Source organism: Aphelocoma coerulescens, unplaced genomic scaffold (genome assembly GCF_041296385.1).
Source record: "Aphelocoma coerulescens isolate FSJ_1873_10779 unplaced genomic scaffold, UR_Acoe_1.0 HiC_scaffold_113, whole genome shotgun sequence".
NCBI lineage: Eukaryota > Metazoa > Chordata > Aves > Passeriformes > Corvidae > Aphelocoma > Aphelocoma coerulescens.
The window spans coordinates 428,653-451,161 of NW_027183472.1; the positions used below are offsets into that span (position 1 = coordinate 428,653).

General features: G+C 56.7%; 2 protein-coding genes across 2 annotated transcripts; one reads left to right on the plus strand and one right to left on the minus strand.

Annotated features, from left to right (window-relative positions):
- Window positions 1-657: 657 nt before the first annotated feature.
- Window positions 658-2,383, minus strand: LOC138100575 (serine/threonine-protein kinase pim-1-like). The gene is made up of 4 exons (XM_068998443.1): window positions 2,347-2,383; window positions 1,665-2,031; window positions 1,086-1,262; window positions 658-761 (listed from the first exon to the last, which is right to left on the minus strand). The coding sequence occupies exons 2-4, from the start codon at window positions 2,008-2,010 to the stop codon at window positions 658-660; spliced, it is 627 nt and encodes a 208-aa protein (XP_068854544.1). The 5' UTR covers window positions 2,011-2,031; window positions 2,347-2,383.
- Window positions 2,384-13,035: 10,652 nt separating this feature from the next.
- Window positions 13,036-14,761, plus strand: LOC138100577 (serine/threonine-protein kinase pim-1-like). Its single transcript, XM_068998446.1, has 4 exons — window positions 13,036-13,072; window positions 13,388-13,754; window positions 14,157-14,333; window positions 14,658-14,761. The coding sequence occupies exons 2-4, from the start codon at window positions 13,409-13,411 to the stop codon at window positions 14,759-14,761; spliced, it is 627 nt and encodes a 208-aa protein (XP_068854547.1). The 5' UTR covers window positions 13,036-13,072; window positions 13,388-13,408.
- Window positions 14,762-22,509: the final 7,748 nt, after the last annotated feature.

Consider the following 22,509-nt stretch of genomic DNA (forward strand, 5'->3'; position numbering starts at 1 on the left):
GCAGCGGGGGTCTCCTCATGCTCTTTCCCTGCCCCAGTGTGGGAGGCTGAGCCTGCTGGAGCATGTCTATCTGCCGTAGAGTCTCTTTCAGCATCTGTGCATCCCTGCACAGCTCCTTTAGATGCTGCTGTCCCCTAAATCCAGGCAGACCGGGCTGCATTTGCCTGCTGCCAGTGTGAGGGGAAGAAAGAGCAAGAGTTCATTAGGGCTTGACCTGAAATGATGTTTTGGCGTTTCTGCTTCTTCTCACAGCTTTGGCAGGTGAGCAGCATCTCTGTCCCTGCCACCTGCTGGCCCTTGGAATGCACACATGAGCCCAGGTATCACTTCTGGTGAACCCAAGTGGCCGCGTCAGTTTGAAAGGGCAGCTGTTGTTTCACTGTTACCTTTCTAGGCTGGTTACAGCTCCTCCTGCCTGTACTACAGCCTGTGCTTGAAGACACAGAACTACCGTCCTGGAGAAAAGGCATCAAAAGCTTGACAAAGGCTGAAGGGAACACTCTGATTACCCCTTTTCCCAAGAGGGTTCTTTAGCTGAAGTTGCTAAACAGGACCAGACTTGACACCCCGGCATGGGTTTGTGATTGTTTTATTTCTCGAGCCCTCAGTCCTGCATGGGACTCGGTAATCGGGTGCTGCAGAGGCTCTGGCAAGGCATCAAAGACGCCTGCCCCGCACCCAAGGGTGGCGCAAGATCTCCTCCAGCGCTGGCCTGTCCGCAGGGTGCTTGGACAAACACCAGCGGATCAGATGTTGGCACTCTGGGGAGAGAAACCAGAAAGCGCCGGTCACTTGCAGAAGGCTCCTGCCCAGCTGCTCCCGGCGCCTCCAGGGCCCGGGCTATGCTGCGTGTGCTCAGAGCTGTGCCAGCCTCCCGGCTGACTCTGCCCTTTGCGGGACAGTGGCACGGCAGGACACACGCCACCTCCTTCAGCCAAGCAGGCCACACCGACCACGTCGTCACGGGCTGCCTCCTGCGGCCAGCTCTTGAGGGCAGATGGGCCTCCCGCGCAGCTGCGTGAGGGCCACGCTGGGCTGCGCGGTGCCATCTGCCAAAGCCTGCCTTCTTGAGGCCAGACACCAACCTGGAGAGACCTGCTGCCAGAAGAAGAGCTGCCCCGACACGATGTCACGGTCCTCCTGGAAGGGCATGTTCCCGCAGACCATGACGTACAGCAGCACACCCAGGGACCAGATGGTTGCCGAATGGCCGTGGTAGCAGCCAAGGCAGATCCACTCGGGTGGGCTGTACATGTGTGTTCCTAGGGGAGACAGGTGGCGCTGTCCAGGTGCAGGCTGCTGGCTTCCAGAGCCTGGTGCCAGCCTCCTGGCGGAAGCAGGGGCTGCACCAGTGGCCACAACTTCCCCCCGAGGCCACCGGGCGTTCCCCAGCCAATTGGCCAAAGCCAAGAAACCGTTCTGCAAGGCAAACAAGGCCAGCGGAGCAGCCCAAGCCCTTGCGGGCCTGCCAAGCCGAGCGGCCGGGGCCTGGCTTTGGCAGCCCCCCTCTGTGGGCAGGGCTGGCAGCTGGCTCCTGGGGCACAGCATCTGCCCCGTGCCAAAGGGCAGCCGGCAGCCGGCTGAATGCCGCAGCCCACAGCCCAGGAGGGAATGGGGCCGTGCAGTGCCTGGCACTGGGAGCAGGGCCTGGCCTGTGGGCTCACCGGCAAATCGCGTGAAGGCCTGCTCCTGGAGGAAGGTGCCGCAACCGAAGTCGATGAGCTTCAGGTCGCCGCTCTCCGGGTCCACGAGGAGATTCTCTGGCTTGATGTCCCGGTGCAGGACGCCGCAGGCGGTGCAGTGCCGCACGGCCTCCAGCACCTGGCAGAAAAGCCAGCGCGCCATCTCCTCGCACAGGAACCCCTGCTCCAGCAGGAAGGCCAGGAGATCCTGCGATGGCTCCGGACGCTCCATCACCAGCAGGAAGCTGTCAGGCAGCTCAAACCAGTCGAGGAGCTGGATGATGTTGTGGCAGCCAGAGCCCACCTTCTCCATGAGCACGATCTCCATGGGAACACGGGTGCCGTCGGGCTGTGAGGAGGAGACAGTGCCTCCAGCAGGCCTGATACTGCCCTGTGGCTCCGCTGCCTCGTGCCTGGGATGCCCCAGTGCCCCCTTGGGCAGCCTCCCTGGTGCTTGGGCTTCCTCCCGCCCAGGGGATGCTTCGGGGGTGCCCCCCTGCCCGGCCCCATCACCAGTGTTTGGCATCCCCGGGCCCGCGATGCTCCGGCTCGCACGCTGAGCCCACGCCCGCTCCCCCCGCCCTGCGCCGCCTCCCGCCCTGGGGCCCCGGCCTTATCCCTGCCCGCCACGCCCCGCTCTGTCGCGGTGGCCCCGCTCACTCACCAGCTCGTACCACCGCAGGACGCTCTCCCGGGCCACGCGTTTGATGGCCACCTGCAAGCCCACGAGAGACGGGGCTGAGCTCAAGCCCTGCCCCGCCCCGCCCCTGGCCCTCCTCCCGCGCCCCGCCGTCTCGGCCACTTTACCGGACTCCCGTCTGAGAGGCGGATGCCCGAGAAAACGGTGCCGAAGCCACCGCTGCCCAGCTGAGGGCCCAGCTGGTACAGCTCCTGCAGCTTCTTCTTTTGCCCTGCGACCGAGACCGAGCCATCAGCCTTGCGCCCAGGGCCCCCCCGGCCAAGTGCCCGCGAGTAAAGCGAGCCGAGCCACCGCGGGCCACGTTGCTCTGACCTGCTTCCTGCTGCGCGCCGGGCAGCGGCCACCGCCTTGCAGCCGTCGGGCAGGGGAGCGGCAGAGCTGGGGCAGGGGAGCGCGCAGAGGCGGCTGCAGGAGCCGGAGGGCAGCGGGGCAGGGCGTCACCGTCGCTGTCCCCGGCGTCGTGGGCTGGACTCTGCTGTTGAGGACTGCCGGGGCTACAGCCCGAGGACTCGCACAGGGGGGTGTCAGGAGCAGCTGCAAACCAGGGAGGGGTTTTTTGAAGCCGTGGCATCAGAAGCACTGGAAACAGCCAGAGACTCTGCTGCTCTCAAGGGCCCTGGCCTGGCCTGTGGATGCCCCTCAAGAGCCCCGAGGGAGCCTCAGACAGCTCCTCAGAAGATCTCACCTGCTACCAGAAAGGCCTTCCTGGTAGTCGGTGGCCGTCTTGGAGCAGCTTCCTGGAGATGGAGGAACCTCCTGGGTCTCTTGAGGGTCATCTCTGCCACCAGGCACGGGCTGTTGCCAGCTGGCACAGCCGGCACAGCGTCCTGGGAGCTGTGGGCCGGCAACTGCTGGCTCCAGCTCACTTGCTGCTCCGCCACCTGCTCCTGAGAAGGCTCCCCTGGATCGGGCTGGGCTCCCACTTGGACTTCTGGGCTTTCCCTGGCCACGTCAGTTGTCAGGGTTGCGCCCGTATTGTTGAAGTCCGTGAGTCCAAGGGAGCTGGGAGACCTGTCCACAGGCTCTGCACCTTCTGCAGGCTGACAGGTCTCACTGAGCGTCTGTGGGGGATAGAAGCTGTCAGAGATAGCGGAGGCTCGTGGCAGGATGGAGGATCTCTGACAGCCTGAGCTTCTTGCCTGGATGGTGGGTCCCTCATGGTGTGCCGTCCTTGCAAGGGTTGAGGCTCTCCCAGGGATGGATAATCTTGCTGGGAGCGGCCTCTTGAAGGGATGGAGGCTCCTGGAGGAGCTGGACGAGCCACAGCAGGGCAGGTGGCCTCGCTTCACCAGCTCCTCCAGTTCTTTCCACAATGCCTGCCACATCCCAGAGCAGAGCGGCACCCATGTCCCATTGCGAGCCCAGAGCAGCAGCATCAGTTCCTGCAGCTCCTGGGCCACTGCCACGCAGGGGCCGCAGCTGCAGGGGCTGTCCAGAGGGCTCGCGGGAGCACGTGGCCGCTTGCGAGGGGTCACCCGAGGCCTGGAGGACCTGGGAGCCACAGGGGCTCCTCGCTTCCTCCGTGAGCCTCTGGGCTGCACCCCCGGGCGCTTGCGCCTCTTCGATGTCCGTGCCTGCCGCCTCCCTGGTTGCCAGTGGCCAACGGCCCACCAGACAGCCACAGTGGCCAGCAGCAGGACAAGCACAATCACCAGGACGCCACCGTCACACATGGCTCCGGCGCATCCCATCGCGACTGCACTGGCAGCTGCAGGTGCTGGCAGTGTTACATAGCGACTGCGCGGTGATGTCACAGTGCTGTGGGCCAGGACAGCCAGGTGACATCCCAGCCCTGCCTCTCGCCAGCGCTCAGCCCCTTTGTGCCGTCACAGCCCTGTGCCCACCTCAGCGCTCTCCAGTGCCACAGGAGGAAGAAAGGGACTCCCTGTGGGCACTTGAGGGCCCTCTGGAGCAGAGTGGGTGGAAGATTCTTGTCTAAGTAGGACATAGGGATGAGGAGGGGAACAATGGTGGTGTCACCTCCTTGCTTGCAGAGCATGGGACATGGATTGCCCAATGGGACACTGTAAAGTCCTTGGGGAGAGCAAGCCCTGCTCAGCAACATCCAAACCACCCGCATGCTATCCACTGCATTCCCATCCTGAATCCAAATCCAACTCTGTTCCACTTCCTGGGAAGAAAATGGATCCTATCCCATTGAAAACCAGTACATCAGCCAGTTCTTCACCCAGCACACCCTGTCCCTGCTCATCTCACATCTGGACACCTGCTCCAGAAGGATTCTGTGAGGGACAGGATCAAAACTCCTCTTAAAATCCTGAAATACAACCTGCAATGCCTTCCCATCACCCATGAGACAGGTGACCTTATGGCAGCAGGATAATCAATCAGTTAGACCAGAATTTCCCTCTGTTATCTCACGCTGCCCACGGCTGACACTGGCACTGTCCTTCCCATCACTTCCCAGTAGTGCCAAGCATGACCTTCTCCACCATTTTTCCTGCTATCAAGATTAGATTAAGAGGGCTGGAGTTTCCTGGAAAGTCCAAGCACTTGCTGTCAAGTCGCATACAGCTGGAGAGCATTGAGCCAGCATGGACCTCCTTGGGCTTTCAGGAGCTTGGGTAGATGATTTAGGGGGTTCCTTCTGGGACATACTGGGATGAATCCCATCCAATGCCACAGCCTCATGGATATTGTTCTGGTCCAAGCTGTCCCCAGCAATCCCAAATGGAAGATCACTGTCCCTCGCACCACTCTGCCTCCTCCATTGGACACCCTTCAGCACCCAGAGAAGCTGGTGGTACTTGGCAGAGCCAGGGTCTGTGGGACAAGGACACTGGCAACAGCTAAAAGCAGAGAGGATGCCCAGAGAGCCCAATTCCCACAGGATTCTGCCATCTTGAGGGGGTCAGCCTGTCCTGAGAAGATGCTTGCCATGGCTTTGGGCATTGCAGTCCTGCTGGCCCTGGTGGGCTGCACAGCCGTGGAGGGCTGAGCTGAGTGTCCGCCACCCACGAAAAGCTGGGAGAAAGACTGCGGACAGGACGTGGGATCCCAGTGACCTCCCGCCCCCAGTGCAAACATGGTGGCCACACCTGTCCTTCCAGTGGCCCCGTAACAACTGGTCTTCCAGTTGCTTCAGTGCCTGGAGGGACCCCTCAATCCCGACAAGGTGCCAAACCCCAGCGTCCTGCCATGGACCTGTCTGGGGGTCTCCACTGAGAGTCCATCCATAAGCAGCTGCTCCAGGAGGTCAAAGAGGAGGCAGTGAGGAGAGCCCAGCAAGGCAGGGAGGGGAGGAGATGAGGGGCTGGGAAGGGAAAGGGAGGACCACGCACTTGGTCTCAGAGGACCAGGCACTGCAGGCTCGGCACTGCTGGCTCTCAGGGTGCCCTGGATGGGCAAGGTGGTGCCAGGTGCCATCCCACCATGTTCCCCGGCTGTTCTCTTGTCCTCACAGCCATGACCTTGGGACAGATGGCTCTGCACATCCTTGTCCTCCTCTTCTGCCAACACAGTTCAGGGAAAATACTTCCACTACTCCACCTCAGTAAGGGTCCCAGGTGGCTCCATGCTGCTCAGGGTGCTGGAGGTGGTGGCAGAGGAGAACCCTGAAACCTTTAGGTGAGAGCCAGAGGGGCTGTGGCAGTGGGGTTGGGCATCCCACCACCCAGCCTGGAGCCCACTCCATCTTCCTGGCTACTTCCAAACGTCCTGGGGCCCCATGGTTGTGGTCTCCATCCACGAGCTGGCTTCCAGCATGGATGACAGGACATACTGGCAGTGCCACAGTGCTGGGGACACCCTCGATGAAGATGGGTGGCCCAGGGTGGCCACCAGCTGGGGAGCGTATCCAGGCCATCTTCAGCTCCTACTGATGCCACTGAAAGACACTGGGAGCCGCCATGGAGCAAGGAAGTGTCATTCCAGCATGTCCCTGGGTATCTCTGTGTGACCCTGGGAGTGGCAGACAGTGCCACAAAGTAGGAGGTCCCTTGTATCCCCAGCTTCCAGGGCAGGGAAAACAAGGAGGTATTGTTCCTACAGTCCCACCCTGGCCTAACTGGAGGGGGAAGCCAGTACAAGACACCAAGAGCCCCTAGGACACAGGTGGCAGGGATCCAGCAGATGACCCTGCACCAGATTGGCTTGTGGGGCCAGGGTGGAGGATTTGGGTTATAAACCTCAGGGATCAAGGGGACCCCCAGGATCCAGGGGACGGGGTGGGCAGCACAGAGCAGAGCCGATCGAAACCGCGATGGGGAAGGGATCAGTGCCATCTGCAGGGCAGAAGGACACTGGACGCGGGAGTGACCGCAGAGCCACCGTTTGATGGAAATGGATTGGTAGGGGTGTCAGGGGCTCCCATCGTACCAGGGACTCACCACACTGGGGCCCTTGCTAACAGGCAGGGTTGGTGCAGACAGAGAGCAAGTCAGTTCCCTGGGACACACGGGACCTCTCGATCCACTTGCAACTTTAGGCCTAAGGGGGGAAAGTGTCAAGAAGTTCTTTGATTATTCAGGGACCAAGTGGGATAGAGAAGCAGCTGCATTTTATTCAACCACTATTGGTAAATGCGGGGGATAGGTTTGAAAGGCATGAATTTCTGTTTCTTCCTGATTGTGATTGTAATTTACTGGGAAGGGATTTGATGGCTAAACTGGGAATGTAAATTACTATTGTGAAAGGTGATAAGGAAGCTACCACTGCTGTAACTGTCTGTCAAATGCCTGAGAAGACCTATGCTGAAGTAGACCCAGGGAAATGTGGAAAATTAGATATGGAACCTCTCCAAATCACTTTGAAGCCACCAGGACAAGTGGTGTTTAAAAAGCAATACCCTCTTTCAGGAGGGAAGGAAGGGGTTACAGCCTTTTACTGAGTCCCTGTTAAAGGCAGGTCTTTTGGAGCCACGGATGTTTCCCTATAACACTGCTATCCTTCAAGGTGAGAACCTGGCAGAATTTTAAAGTGTTAAAAAGCAGATGAACTGAGGCTCCTGCCCTAGCCCTTCCAAACAGGGAAGAAGTATTTGCATTTTATGTGGATGTTGAACAGGACCACGCCAGAGGAGTTCTAGTGCAAGAACACCACGGGGCGGTACTTGAAGACCGATGGCCCGTTCTTCTGAAATGTTAGACCCCTCGGCGAGGGGTGGCCCCATCGTTTGCAAAATTGTGCAGCCACGGTTTTCATGGTAACTGAGGACGGCAGGAGGCTCTCTAACCCTTAAGCTTCACATCAAGTTAAGGCTTTGTTGACCAAAAGAGCCTCTCATGGAACAGGAGGATTTAGAATTAAGTAGGGGGGAAGGGTTTAACCCCACCTCCTGTTTAACTGGTCCCGAGGGAGGAGACCTGAAGGAAACTCATGACTGGATTCAGGTAATAGATCTCCAGATGCCGAGGAGATATTAAATTATCCCCCTTGGAATTAATGTTTGGGATTTTTCTTTTTCTGGAGCAGTAAATCAGGATGTTGATGGGAAGTCTCTGGTTCTGTTCCCAACAGGGCAGCCATTTGGCGCAGTCCAGGAATGCGGCATCAGAGTCCATGGAGGTGTAGGACAGATCTTTCCCTCTCCCACTCCCCACTGCCACCAGCTCCCCCTGGGCAACGAGGGGGCTCCCGGCTGAGCGAGGGCAGCGCGAACGTGCAGCAGCTCAAGGATCCGCTCCCTGCGCACTTCCCGGGACAGGGCTGCCCTGGGCCTTGGCATGGACGCCCTTCTCTGCTCGGCGTGACCCTCCTGCCTCAGCCTCGCTCAATTCGATTCATGTGCCTCCCGTGAGGGACACCCTCCACACAGATCCTGCTTCTGATTCCTTGGATCCACAGCGCTGTTTTTCCTGGATTTCAGCCACGGCTTCCCCTGTGTAAAGGATAGGGATACATAGGAGGAGTGTGTTGGGCTCCCCTCCACCACTGTTAGTGGTTTCAGGCCCCCAAGAGCTCTTGTGTCTCCCTTTTTCCCAACAATATCCCTCCATCCCCTCCTTCCCGACGCTTCCCCTCAGCAGCACCGAGCCTTTTCCCCGCCCTTTTTCCCCTCAGCGCTGGCCCCGCCCCCGCTCAGACCACGCCCCCTCGGCGCCGCTGAGGCCTTGGCCACGCCCACCGTCCTGGTGGGACCGGCTCCCCGCCCTCCCTTCCCTAATTAGCGCCCTTAGTTCGTCCCTCGTTAATACGTCACTAATTAGGCCCCTGGCGGCCAAGAGCAGGGGTTTGGAGGAGCTCTGTGGGACACCCTGGCTGCGTGGGGCAGACCAGAGACGCCCAGTGTTGTCCCTCCACTCAGGGCAGGGATTCGGGGCACCGCGGCCACCCGGGGAAGATGCTCCGTTGCCAGCCCACACCTCCACGAAAGGGAGAGGAGGAAAGCAGGGTGCCAGAGACACAGAACCCCTCAAGACTTCCCCAGCTGGGTCTTCTCCGCCCCGCCCCTTCCAGCTGTATGCCGTGTTTACAGGAGCTCAGAAAGAGGAAAAAAAAAGAGAAACGAGCTCCACAGTGAATTCCTGAAAGAAAAATCCATCAATGGCCAGGAGACTCCTGTGGCTCCTTCCTGAAAATCAGGGCTGTGGGGAACAGGGTGCAGGGTGTCCCAGGACACAGAGCTGGACACTGATCCCTCCTGGATCTCCTTGGCACCCCTGTCCCAGGCAAGGATGGTACTGAATATCCTCTTGGAGCTGTCCCAGGAAGGTCCCTGCTCCCTGGCGCAGGATGGGAGGGGTAGAGGTGGTCCTCTCACACTCATCCCACTCATTCCCCCCTGCCCTGACTTTGCCCCTGGGGTGCTCACCCCCCTTTTTAGGGTGTCCAGCCCTGTTCTCATGGGGAACCTTGGCAGCAATCATGAGCATAACCAACCTTTCTGGGAGGCTGGGAGCACTGGTGAGGGAGGGGGCTGTTTCTGGTGACCTGGAACTTGGCTCCTGCTGTGAGCCAGCGGCTTTCTGCCTGCTGGGCTGGGGGAACACCCTCTCTGAGCTCTGTGACAGCCCCAGCCCCACACCCACTCCTTGCCACAGCTCCTCCCAGACAGCATCTGCTACGGACATGTCCCCTGCTACTGTCCTTTGGCCAGGGGCCTTGTGGCTCATGCCAGACCCTTCTTCCTCCCCAGGGAGCCTCCTCCCAGGTAAGGGGGGAGCCCCCCACAGCCCAGGACTCTCCAGCTCAGCCCCCCTGGAGCCAGGCCGCCGTCTGAGTCCCACGTGCCCTGAGCCAAGTGGGGACTGGTGGCCGTCTTGGCCACAGTGACCACAGATAAATCGACTTTCCAACCTCTGACAAGAGGAAAAGGGCCAGCAAAACCTCAGTTCGGGGCATGAGGAGAGCAGACTTCAGACTGCTCAGGGAACTGGTAAGCAGGGTCTCCAGGGACAATGCTTTTGCAGGTGCTGGGGTCCATCAGTGCTGGTCAATTTTGAAACATCACCTCCTAAGGGCACAGGAGTAGGAGAGTCCCAAATGTCGGAATCCAAGCAGACGAGGCAGAAGGCATCTTCTCTGGGAAAGAGGATGGAAAAGAAAGCTGTGTGCCCAGTGGAAGCAAGGTCAGCAGAAGAATACAGATGTCAGGAAAATTAATCCACAAACACCACAGGTTTATGTCCAAACAAGAGACAGAGCAATCCTGTTACTTTATTCGAATAAAGGGAGAGGCCATGGGCATTTCCCATGGGATCTCTCAAATTGTTAGAGGACGCAGCTTCCTTTTTCTCCTGATTTCCCGGCTGCATTTTCCTCTCTCCTTCCCCACTGGCTGAGGTACTTGAGAGGTACAGACTTCCCGAATGGCTTAATACAAACCCCCTTTCTAATGTGCACCCCCCACCCTCATTCTTTTCCTTGTGTCTCTGTTCTTTTTCTCTAAATCCAGGGATTAGCAGAGTCTTGAGTGAGTAACAGTCTGTGTCAATTAGTGGAATTCCTATGGAATTTATGGTTCCTCCCTTTGCTTCTTTCACCTATCAGTATCTGGCTTTATCTACCATCATGCCCACAGATAGTTTGTAAAGACACCTCCTCCTCATTCCTTCCACAGAGATGTCTCTTGCCACTGTAGGGAGAACTTTGGTGCAGTGAAAGCTCAGCTGGAGAGGAAGGTGGCCAGAAGTGTGGGGCACAATAAAGAGTGTTTTTAAATATATTAATGGAAAAAAACATTGTAGAAATAACATTGTCCCCTTCCAGGATGTGGATGGTCACCTCACAAACAGGGACAGGGACACAGCACAGGTGTTTAATGCATTCTTTGCCTCTGTCTTCAACACTCCTCCCTCCCTTCCCAGTGGAAAACATGCACTGTACCAAGGGACACTGCAAAATCCTTGAAGAGGGCAAGCCCTGCTCAGCAGAAACCAAACCACTCATGTTTGATCCACAGCATTCCCATCATGAATCTGAACCCAGCGTGTGCCAGCAATTGGGAAAAAAGGAGCCCTATGCCCGTCAAAACCAGAGCAGTGGGAGCACTATGAGCACTCCTTGGGAAATCCTGACTTATTTAGAACAGAGGCAACGCAGAAGTCGGTGAGCTGTTACAGAAAACTCTTCCTGCCCTCGACAGCCAGTTCAGGAGAGCTCCCCAGAGACACAGGAACTTCAACTCCCTTTGTCTCTGGAAGATTTCTCAGGCACAGAGAGTGTTTCCAGTTGGTACTGCTGCAGTGTCCTGGGAGCCATGGGCTTGACACTGGTGGCAGCAGCACTCTTCCTGATGTGCCACTTGCTGCAGGGAATGACTCACTGCAGCAGGCTGAGCTGTTCTTACTGCCAGGCTTTTTCTGGCCATGTGCATCTTTAGAGATGCGCTGGTTCTGCTGATCCCTGAGGTGGGCACAGGGCTGTGACGGCACAAAGGGGCTGAGCGCTGGCGAGAGGCAGGGCTGGGATGTCACCCGGCTGTCCTGGCCCACAGCACTGTGACATCACCGCGCAGTCGCTATGTAACACTGCCAGCACCTGCAGCTGCCAGTGCAGTCGCGATGGGACGCGCCGGAGCCATGTGTGACGGTGGCGTCCTGGTGATTGTGCTTGTCCTGCTGCTGGCCACTGTGGCTGTCTGGTGGGCCGTTGGCCACTGGCAACCACGGAGGCGGCAGGCACGGACATCGAAGAGGCGCAAGCGCCCAGGGGTGCAGCCCAGAGGCTCACGGAGGAAGCGAGGAGCCCCTGTGGCTCCCAGGTCCTCCAGGCCTCGGGTGACCCCTCGCAAGCGGCCACGTGCTCCCGCGAGCCCTCTGGACAGCCCCTGCAGCTGCGGCCCCTGCGTGGCAGTGGCCCAGGAGCTGCAGGAACTGATGCTGCTGCTCTGGGCTCGCAATGGGACATGGGTGCTGCTCTACTCTGGGATGTGGCAGGCATTGTGGAAAGAACTGGAGGAGCTGGTGAAGCGAGGCCACCTGCCCTGCTGTGGCTCGTCCAGCTCCTCCAGGAGCCTCCATCCCTTCAAGAGGCCGCTCCCAGCAAGATTATCCATCCCTGGGAGAGCCTCAACCCTTGCAAGGACGGCACACCATGAGGGACCCACCATCCAGGCAAGAAGCTCAGGCTGTCAGAGATCCTCCATCCTGCCACGAGCCTCCGCTATCTCTGACAGCTTCTATCCCCCACAGACGCTCAGTGAGACCTGTCAGCCTGCAGAAGGTGCAGAGCCTGTGGACAGGTCTCCCAGCTCCCTTGGACTCACGGACTTCAACAATACGGGCGCAACCCTGACAACTGACGTGGCCAGGGAAAGCCCAGAAGTCCAAGTGGGAGCCCAGCCCGATCCAGGGGAGCCTTCTCAGGAGCAGGTGGCGGAGCAGCAAGTGAGCTGGAGCCAGCAGTTGCCGGCCCACAGCTCCCAGGACGCTGTGCCGGCTGTGCCAGCTGGCAACAGCCCGTGCCTGGTGGCAGAGATGACCCTCAAGAGACCCAGGAGGTTCCTCCATCTCCAGGAAGCTGCTCCAAGACGGCCACCGACTACCAGGAAGGCCTTTCTGGTAGCAGGTGAGATCTTCTGAGGAGCTGTCTGAGGCTCCCTCGGGGCTCTTGAGGGGCATCCACAGGCCAGGCCAGGGCCCTTGAGAGCAGCAGAGTCTCTGGCTGTTTCCAGTGCTTCTGATGCCACGGCTTCAAAAAACCCCTCCCTGGTTTGCAGCTGCTCCTGACACCCCCCTGTGCGAGTCCTCGGGCTGTAGCCCCGGCAGTCCTCAACAGCAGAGTCCAGCCCACGACGCCGGGGACAGCGACGGTGACGCCCTGCCCCGCTGCCCTCCGGCTCCTGCAGCCGCCTCTGCGCGCTCCCCTGCCCCAGCTCTGCCGCTCCCCTGCCCGACGGCTGCAAGGCGGTGGCCGCTGCCCGGCGCGCAGCAGGAAGCAGGTCAGAGCAACGTGGCCCGCGGTGGCTCGGCTCGCTTTACTCGCGGGCACTTGGCCGGGGGGGCCCTGGGCGCAAGGCTGATGGCTCGGTCTCGGTCGCAGGGCAAAAGAAGAAGCTGCAGGAGCTGTACCAGCTGGGCCCTCAGCTGGGCAGCGGTGGCTTCGGCACCGTTTTCTCGGGCATCCGCCTCTCAGACGGGAGTCCGGTAAAGTGGCCGAGACGGCGGGGCGCGGGAGGAGGGCCAGGGGCGGGGCGGGGCAGGGCTTGAGCTCAGCCCCGTCTCTCGTGGGCTTGCAGGTGGCCATCAAACGCGTGGCCCGGGAGAGCGTCCTGCGGTGGTACGAGCTGGTGAGTGAGCGGGGCCACCGCGACAGAGCGGGGCGTGGCGGGCAGGGATAAGGCCGGGGCCCCAGGGCGGGAGGCGGCGCAGGGCGGGGGGAGCGGGCGTGGGCTCAGCGTGCGAGCCGGAGCATCGCGGGCCCGGGGATGCCAAACACTGGTGATGGGGCCGGGCAGGGGGGCACCCCCGAAGCATCCCCTGGGCGGGAGGAAGCCCAAGCACCAGGGAGGCTGCCCAAGGGGGCACTGGGGCATCCCAGGCACGAGGCAGCGGAGCCACAGGGCAGTATCAGGCCTGCTGGAGGCACTGTCTCCTCCTCACAGCCCGACGGCACCCGTGTTCCCATGGAGATCGTGCTCATGGAGAAGGTGGGCTCTGGCTGCCACAACATCATCCAGCTCCTCGACTGGTTTGAGCTGCCTGACAGCTTCCTGCTGGTGATGGAGCGTCCGGAGCCATCGCAGGATCTCCTGGCCTTCCTGCTGGAGCAGGGGTTCCTGTGCGAGGAGATGGCGCGCTGGCTTTTCTGCCAGGTGCTGGAGGCCGTGCGGCACTGCACCGCCTGCGGCGTCCTGCACCGGGACATCAAGCCAGAGAATCTCCTCGTGGACCCGGAGAGCGGCGACCTGAAGCTCATCGACTTCGGTTGCGGCACCTTCCTCCAGGAGCAGGCCTTCACGCGATTTGCCGGTGAGCCCACAGGCCAGGCCCTGCTCCCAGTGCCAGGCACTGCACGGCCCCATTCCCTCCTGGGCTGTGGGCTGCGGCATTCAGCCGGCTGCCGGCTGCCCTTTGGCACGGGGCAGATGCTGTGCCCCAGGAGCCAGCTGCCAGCCCTGCCCACAGAGGGGGGCTGCCAAAGCCAGGCCCCGGCCGCTCGGCTTGGCAGGCCCGCAAGGGCTTGGGCTGCTCCGCTGGCCTTGTTTGCCTTGCAGAACGGTTTCTTGGCTTTGGCCAATTGGCTGGGGAACGCCCGGTGGCCTCGGGGGGAAGTTGTGGCCACCGGTGCAGCCCCTGCTTCCGCCAGGAGGCTGGCACCAGGCTCTGGAAGCCAGCAGCCTGCACCTGGACAGCGCCACCTGTCTCCCCTAGGAACACACATGTACAGCCCACCCGAGTGGATCTGCCTTGGCTGCTACCACGGCCATTCGGCAACCATCTGGTCCCTGGGTGTGCTGCTGTACGTCATGGTCTGCGGGAACATGCCCTTCCAGGAGGACCGTGACATCGTGTCGGGGCAGCTCTTCTTCTGGCAGCAGGTCTCTCCAGGTTGGTGTCTGGCCTCAAGAAGGCAGGCTTTGGCAGATGGCACCGCGCAGCCCAGCGTGGCCCTCACGCAGCTGCGCGGGAGGCCCATCTGCCCTCAAGAGCTGGCCGCAGGAGGCAGCCCGTGACGCCGTGGTCGGTGTGGCCTGCTTGGCTGAAGGAGGTGGCGCGTGTCCTGCCGTGCCACTGTCCCGCAAAGGGCAGAGTCAGCCGGGAGGCTGGCACAGCTCTGAGCACACGCAGCATAGCCCGGGCCCTGGAGGCGCCGGGAGCAGCTGGGCAGGAGCCTTCTGCAAGTGACCGGCGCTTTCTGGTTTCTCTCCCCAGAGTGCCAACATCTGATCCGCTGGTGTTTGTCCAAGCACCCTGCGGACAGGCCAGCGCTGGAGGAGATCTTGCGCCACCCTTGGGTGCGGGGCAGGCGTCTTTGATGCCTTGCCAGAGCCTCTGCAGCACCCGATTACCGAGTCCCATGCAGGACTGAGGGCTCGAGAAATAAAACAATCACAAACCCATGCCGGGGTGTCAAGTCTGGTCCTGTTTAGCAACTTCAGCTAAAGAACCCTCTTGGGAAAAGGGGTAATCAGAGTGTTCTCTTCAGCCTTTGTCAAGCTTTTGATGCCTTTTCTCCAGGACGGTAGTTCTGTGTCTTCAAGCACAGGCTGTAGTACAGGCAGGAGGAGCTGTAACCAGCCTAGAAAGGTAACAGTGAAACAACAGCTGCCCTTTCAAACTGACGCGGCCACTTGGGTTCACCAGAAGTGATACCTGGGCTCATGTGTGCATTCCAAGGGCCAGCAGGCGGCAGGGACAGAGATGCTGCTCACCTGCCAAAGCTGTGAGAAGAAGCAGAAACGCCAAAACATCATTTCAGGTCAAGCCCTAATGAACTCTTGCTCTTTCTTCCCCTCACACTGGCAGCCGGCAAATGCAGCCCGGTCTGCCTGGATTTAGGGGACAGCAGCATCTAAAGGAGCTGTGCAGGGATGCACAGATGCTGAAAGAGACTCTACGGCAGATAGACATGCTCCAGCAGGCTCAGCCTCCCACACTGGGGCAGGGAAAGAGCATGAGGAGACCCCCGCTGCCGAGGAAGGAGCGGCAGAGAAAGTGATCCCTAGGGACTCCAAGGGAACCCCCCTGGTGTTACCAGCCTCTAACCCTATCTCACATTCGGGAGTTGTGTTATGTAACAGAGCAACTCTTGATAACTTTGTTGTACCATGTAGCCCAGAGCTTTAGAACACTGGGTGGAAGGAGTGGTATTTCTCCCCAGCTGCCTTCTGGAGACTTTGCTATGCCAACAAAGAATCCCTGAATGCTCATAGCACCTCCTGTCCAGCAAGGGAGGGAGACAAGGAAAAACAACCTCAAGTGGCCACAGACCTCCTCCTGCTTCTGCTGCATTTCACATTTTTCAGCCCCAGAAGTTCATCCATCTCTATTACCCTTTCTATTTGCTTCTACCCTTCCAGGAGATTTTTCTTTATAGCAGATGCTTTTCATGTTTAGAAACCACAGCATCCTCTGGGGGACAGGGAAACACTCCCACATACAGATGAGGGAATAGGCCCCTGAGAGGAGGCAGCTGCTTGAACAAGATCTAAAGCAGAAAGGGAATCCAGAGCATTTGTCTCTAGTTTTGTCTCTCTATTGAGCAGAACAGCACTAGATGATCTTCACTCACGTACAGTCATTTCTTACAACCTTATTGGCTCTAGCAGCCTCATAAAAGCAGTTCATCTGCAACATGTGTCCTGCTGCCCTTGCTACAGGGACAAGGTGTCTGTGGCTTCAAAGCTCTGATCAGCCTAGGCTCTTCTTTCCTGTCTATGCATTGTGCTGGGCTTCCTGCATGGTTTAAAGAAACCAGAGAGTTTGGGAAACTAGTTCTGGATGTACTGATACCAAACAGGTGCTGTGCTATAGTATGTGATAAATCAATGTGTGTGGCATTGAGCAGAAGCCAGGCAGAATCAGGGAGAGCTGAAAAGCTTCTAATTACATCTGAACTGCCTGTTCAAGGGATTCTGTGATTCAGTGGAAGCCTGGGAACCAGAGGAGAGGCCTGAAACTACAGAAACCAAATAATGAAACATCTCTTTTTCAGACAACTTGCAGGAGAGGGAAAGATGATGCAGGAGTTGGGATCCAGAGACTAAAGGGCACCTGCTCTGCCCCAGTGTTATCATCACTGCAGCTGCAGGATGTCTGGGGGTCCTTTGAGGCAGGTGAGGCTTGGGGGCACAGAGCTATACCATATAGCTATACCATAAAGAATTCATGCCAACAGCAGAGAAGGCAAAGAGACACAGGAGATGATGGGTTTTTCCTTGTAAGCCTGAGGAATTCACAGGAATTCCCATTTTCCCCAGCTTCCCTACAGTATCAGTGTTTAGACATCACCCTGCCTTAGAGGATCTTCAAAAATCTCCCTTTATAGTGAGCAGAGAAACTGGTATTTCTCTGTAAGTGGCCACGATCCCCCTTGGCAGTGCAGCTGTTACTGCAATTTTACTTTGGGGAAGTTAAACACCAGTCTCATCTCTAAAAGCATCCTCACTCACTTTACAAAGTGCCTCAGGAAGGGTAAAAAGAGGGGCTTTAACACAAGCACACACCCTCCTCAGCTGTGCTGTTAAATGCCAGGTTGCAGTCCAGAGACTTACCTTCTCCACTCAGAAAGGGAATTCTTTGGCTGATACTTCTATAGAGAGATCAATAAACTCACAAGTAAGGACTGTTTCTGTTATTGGCTCTGCGGTTGTGCTTTCCCCAATGGTGGCTTCACACAGCACGTAATCCTGCACCTCCTGCCTGCAAGAGACACTTGTCACCAGTGGCTGCTGGCATCCAGCAAATTGGCTCACCACCCACCACGGGCCCTATTCCTGCCCCAGAGTTATGGTCACTGCCCCCTTTTCTTCCAGCTTATTTATTCTGCACTCAATTGTCTCTAACACTGCACCCCAACAGCCACAAAAGGCACTTGGGAGACCCTCCCTCCCTTCTCACACAGCTTTTGTCTTACTCTGTGCATACCCCAGATAAACCACTTGGCACTTGTTTAATTCACTTTCTTCTTGGGCTCCTAGTCTAAGTGTAACTTATTTCTCTGTCTTTCCTTGCTGACTCAGCATGCAACACTGTTTGCCCAAAAGAGCAGTATTTCCTTCCACCCCTATTTTGGGATCAGCACTGGGTTTTGGTAGATGTGAAATCACGATAAAGCCGTAGCTGGCCTGATGGTGGCCAGCAAGGAAAGCAACTGGTGCTGCCATGGAAACGTGTGGCCTTAAGCCAGTTTCTTGAAGGCCCCTGCTCATTCCCTCAGGCAAATGTCAAGGGACTGTGGAACAAGCCCAGGGGAGGGGATCTGATGGTTCCCCAGGCTCAGCCCTTGGTGGGGACCTCACCTGCCGAACGCTGGAGAAGCCTTGCACCACCATGTGAGCTGACTCGTCTGGCTGCAGCTCCATTGACCGTGGCTGCAGCTGAAACAGGGGCTCTGGGAATCCTCTTCGTCCTTGGAGCTACTGACAGATGTGAGGCTCTGGCCCTCCTCCTCAGGTGGTCTGTAACATTCCATGGTCCAGTAGAGCCAATGGAAACGGTAGCCCCCGTTTGTGAATTTGAACCAACAAAAGCAGGGAATGAGGCTAGAAGAGAAGACAAGATGGAAAACAGTATGGGAGTAGCTATATTTCCCTGGTCATCAGATTGCTCCCAATGAACAATTTGAGGTGTTAATAGCTTGGAGACTGTCTTCATTTCCAGGTCTTAATGTGGACCAGAAACAGTGTCTGATAATCTGCCCTTCTGATGTCATCATTGCAAAGAAAAATATGTTTATAACGGCAATGTAGCATTTTCCAGGAGATGCTGACAGGACCTGGTGTTTTCCTCCAAAATGTTTGTTCTGGGGTGATTCATCCTGTTACTGTATTTTGCATTAATCTGCGCCCAAAACTATTACTCAATCTTTGAGATCCTGCACTTGGGGACCCTGTGGGGGGGTACGACCGCCATCCTGAAGTCTGCAGCAACAAAACCCTCATTGACGAGGTGAAAGGTTTGTGTACTACAACATAGCGCTGGGATCATGACAAATTCTATCAGTCTTGGACTTGGGTAGATATCCGCCCGCGTTCCAGTGCTCCGTAACACCTGTCTCTGTTCCAGAAAGTAGGCAAGAAAGATTTGAAAAAAAAACCAAACCAAACCACAACAGGGAAAGCTAAAAAGCTTAAACAGCTCAATCCTGCTCAAGTTATTTCTTTAGGGACAACTACCACTCTCCAGCTGAAATACTGGGCTTTTGGGGGAAAAAAAAAAGACACATTCACCTTTAGCGGGGGGGGGGGGTGGTTCCGAGCGCAGGGGAGCCGGCCAAAGTCACGATACGAACACCAATACTATTTGAGCATCGTGCTTCCTTTATTGTTTACTTACACTCACTTATATCTACAAAGCTTCACGCACTATTTCCACAGGACAGCCTCTAAGCAGCAGGGGAGCCGACCAGCATGTAACTTTTCCCAAGGCTGTTCAAGGCTGCCTGCTGCCAGGTGTCTTTCTGGCCTATCTGCAGCCTGAGGCCCCTTCAGGGGTGCTTCTGCAGCAGTCCTGGGTTGCCCCAACTCTCCTGGGCTATCATACGCCCCTGTTCCACAAGGAATCCCTATACATTCACCTCCAAATTAAAAAGGATTAAGGTAAGAGAAAGCTTCAAACTACAAATTATTGGCCCAAAGGTAAAAGCTTTTCAAGAAATCTGTAATTAAGACCAGGCTGACAGTTAAACAACTGGTTATTCTAGTGGGGAGAAACCCTCCTCTTTAAGGTAAGGAGCGTGATAGTTAAAAGCAACTGTTTTGTCAAACTTCAGGCTCCCTGCCACAGCCTGCACTGCCTGGCCCTCCTGTTGACTGACTTACATGCAGTGCCACACTGGCCTGTGGGATATGCCCAGCCCTTGCCCTGGAGGGATCTCTGCTGAGACAAGAGATTTTGCAATTGCCCAGCAGGACTCCCTGAAAAGGCAGCCACTTCTTGGTCATGGCGAGGAAAAGTGGACCCACAATCCTTTGGGAGACACTATGCAGATCTTTCTGTAACCCATTGGTCTGTCCCAGACCCTCTGTAACCCATTGGTCCCCTGCTGATCCCCTGTATCCCTATAAAAGGAAGCCCCCTGGCTCTGTGGGGGAGAGAGCTCGTCCCTGGCTTTCCCCTTCGCCAGAGGGAACCAACAATAAAGCTACCTCTGTGCGGAACCAGCCACACGGGCCTTCTCGTCTCTCTCTGGTTTGGTTTGGCCTGGAGGCTGCCCTGCAGAGCTGAGCTGAAGTCACGAGCTGACAATCACTAAAGAGCTGACAGCCCCTGCAAGGGCCCTCCTGCCAGCAGCTGAGGGAAGACACTGGGCCTCGGGACGGCGATCCCTTTCGGGACCATCTCTCCGGACCAGTCACCTCTTCCTGGGTCAGAGCCACGGACCCCACCACCAGCTGTAATACTGGCCCAGTGTGATGGTGCCATCCAGGGGATTTGGCATCATCATTTCCGTATGTCTTAATATGTTTGGATCCTTGCAACTACTTTCCAAATGCCAGCTTTCCTTTCTTTTACAGAAAGCTCAAGGTTTCCAGAAATCTTCTGACATTCTCTTTTGTGCTCAGAGAGATGACATGACATTTTTAAACAGATGTTTCCAAAGTTAATGGCATTTTAAAGATTAATTAACTAAAATTATCCTTGATTCCAGCTTAGATGAACTATATGCTGTGTCAGACACTGAGATTACCACCTATAAGGCATGAGCTGTGTATGCCACCAATCCCTTCTGTCCTTCTCCATACCAGCCTGTGCCTGTTTTCTCTGGAAGAATCCCTGTACGCTTTGCACCCTGCCAGGATGAGTTGCACAAAGGCACACGTCTCCCCTTGCACTCACCAGCAAGTTTCCTTCATCCCCGAACACGCCAATAAGGACACTGGTGTCATACTTGCCCAATTTTTGGGCTTCGATTGTAACTGGAATCTCTGCTATGCTGAAAGGCTGGACAATCCCACAGGGCTCGGAGCTGGAGTAGAACACAGGAGTATCTTCCTTGCGTTTCTAGAAGGGACAGAATCAAATGCAACTTCAGAGGGACCTCTGAAGAAACTTTAAAGTCCTTAACATCCACCACAATGGCAACTCACACACACTTCTAAAAATCCCCAGGAAAAAGGTGAAAGGCACAAACAAGATGCAAGAATTGTAGGTTTAGCATTCTCAGGGGGTCCTGCAAGGAGGCTGCCAGCACAGGCGTTGGTGTCTGTGAATGCAGCAGCTTTTCACAACCCTCTAAGATCTCCCACATCCCGAAGACTAGAACATGAACTGCTTCCTCAGGAGGTTAAACTGCACCCTAAAGTTTACATTCAGGTAGGATCTTGTTCTCAGCAGATCTTTAAGACTGAATAGAAACCAGCAAACCAAACCCTTTTTTTCCCCCAATAATCTCCTCAATAATATTGGAGAGGAGGAGGTGGATGCGATGCCAAACCTGGGCAATAAGCCCGTAGCAGCCAGGAATGTGGCTGTTATTCACAATGAGGAACTTCCTCTCGTATGGCTCCTTCAGATGGCACTCATCGTAGCACAGGATGTAGGGGCACGCTGTCAGCTTAGGAACGATGCATCTGGGGAAAGAGATGACCCCAAGGGAATCAGAGATACTGAGAATGGAGAACGTTTACCCCTGAAGGTTGTGAAATGGAGCGTAACACATTTGTCTCTGTCAAATCAACATTTAACAGCCCTACAGTGATAAATTGCTTTCAAAGTCTTCCCACTCAAACATGTCTTGTCAAGGAAGGGCAAACCCTGAAAGGCAGCACCCAGAGGCTGCCAAGTGCCCCAGGCAGAGCACTTGTCCCACAGCTGCCTCAGCCCCTCCTTTACCCAAGAAGGCTTGAAAGGACTCCTGTAACAGTCCCAGTGATCCATGAGCTCTGGGGGAGCCTTGCCAACAAGGACCAGTGCTCACCAAGGCTCAAAGAACACAAGACTACAGTGTCTCAGTAAAAAGAACTCCCTTCTCTCCCATGGCGCTGTTGCCCTGGCCTGAGAAGTCAGCTGGCTTGCCCCAGCCTTGGAGGGCACAAGCCACCACCTGCCCTACAGAGTGGGTGATCACCCTCTCCCACCTCCTACAGCTCCCTTGGTCCTTCACCCCACGGCTCTCTACACTGACTGTCCCCATTTGCACTTGCTTGACAAAACTGCTGCCCAGGCACTGACCAGACGGCTCTGCCTGGGAGAGGGAGCTGCATCCCTCTTGTCATTAAACTGATGTCCACAGCAGCATAGCAGGATGGAATTTGGCTGCAGCAAGAACAACTTCTGGGTTAAGCCTGAGAACAGTAAAGCTCAAAATGGGAAGCAGAGGGAAGGAGAAAAACTAGAGCTGACCTGCCACATTAAGGGCTGTTTTCCCTTCATAAGATCTTGCCCTCAACCACCCTCGCTGTGAGCCACTTCCCCACTGGCAAGTGCCCTCATTAACAGAACCAGACCCTGACTCTCGGCAAGCTGCTCCCCAAACCAATGCTGCAGGGTGCTCACAACCCAGCACAACTCCACCTCTTGCAGGAAAAAGGAGAAGAGGCCCTCGGGAAATTTGTTCCACCTCAAGCACCAAAAACCAGGCCAATAAATTATACCATTCCTGTTCCTTTTAGAAAAAGGCCCAGGGTCATGCTGGGGTGGAAGCAGGGGTGCTTTTCACCACAGGCTGCTTTCCAAGTACTGCTGTTCTCATGTCCAGCTGGACAGAACACAAGGTCATTAAGCAACACTTCTCCTTGGGAGCTGCAGCCAGCGAAGCCTGTGCATGGCAGTGTGCTGGGTGTTCCGGTTTGGCCAAATTTAGAAATATATCCTCTGAGAGAAGGCACAATCACCCCTCCCCCACCAGGGTCGGGAAAAAATAAATTTTCCTCGAAGGAAAGTGAAGGAGATAAAACTATTTATTTAACAAACACACGGGAAAGGAAAATAATGCTAAATAATAAAATCTTTTGCTGTGGAGGAAAAACCTGGGAAAGTGTTAGAGTCCTGCCTTTGGTCTCCTCGGAGCTGCGGCTTGGCCCAGGGCCAGGCCCTCTGTGCCCGGTGGAAAGTCCTCCCG

Excerpts from the sequence above, each read along its gene's own strand:
- LOC138100577 (XM_068998446.1), top strand. The coding sequence starts at position 13,409 with ATGGAGATCGTGCTCATGGAGAAGGTGGGCTCTGGCTGCCACAACATC. Across the intron at positions 13,755-14,156 it reads GGCCTTCACGCGATTTGCCG|GAACACACATGTACAGCCCA; the intron begins GTGAGCCCACAG and ends TGTCTCCCCTAG. Across the intron at positions 14,334-14,657 it reads CTGGCAGCAGGTCTCTCCAG|AGTGCCAACATCTGATCCGC; the intron begins GTTGGTGTCTGG and ends TTCTCTCCCCAG.
- LOC138100575 (XM_068998443.1), bottom strand. The coding sequence starts at position 2,010 with ATGGAGATCGTGCTCATGGAGAAGGTGGGCTCTGGCTGCCACAACATC. Across the intron at positions 1,263-1,664 it reads GGCCTTCACGCGATTTGCCG|GAACACACATGTACAGCCCA; the intron begins GTGAGCCCACAG and ends TGTCTCCCCTAG. Across the intron at positions 762-1,085 it reads CTGGCAGCAGGTCTCTCCAG|AGTGCCAACATCTGATCCGC; the intron begins GTTGGTGTCTGG and ends TTCTCTCCCCAG.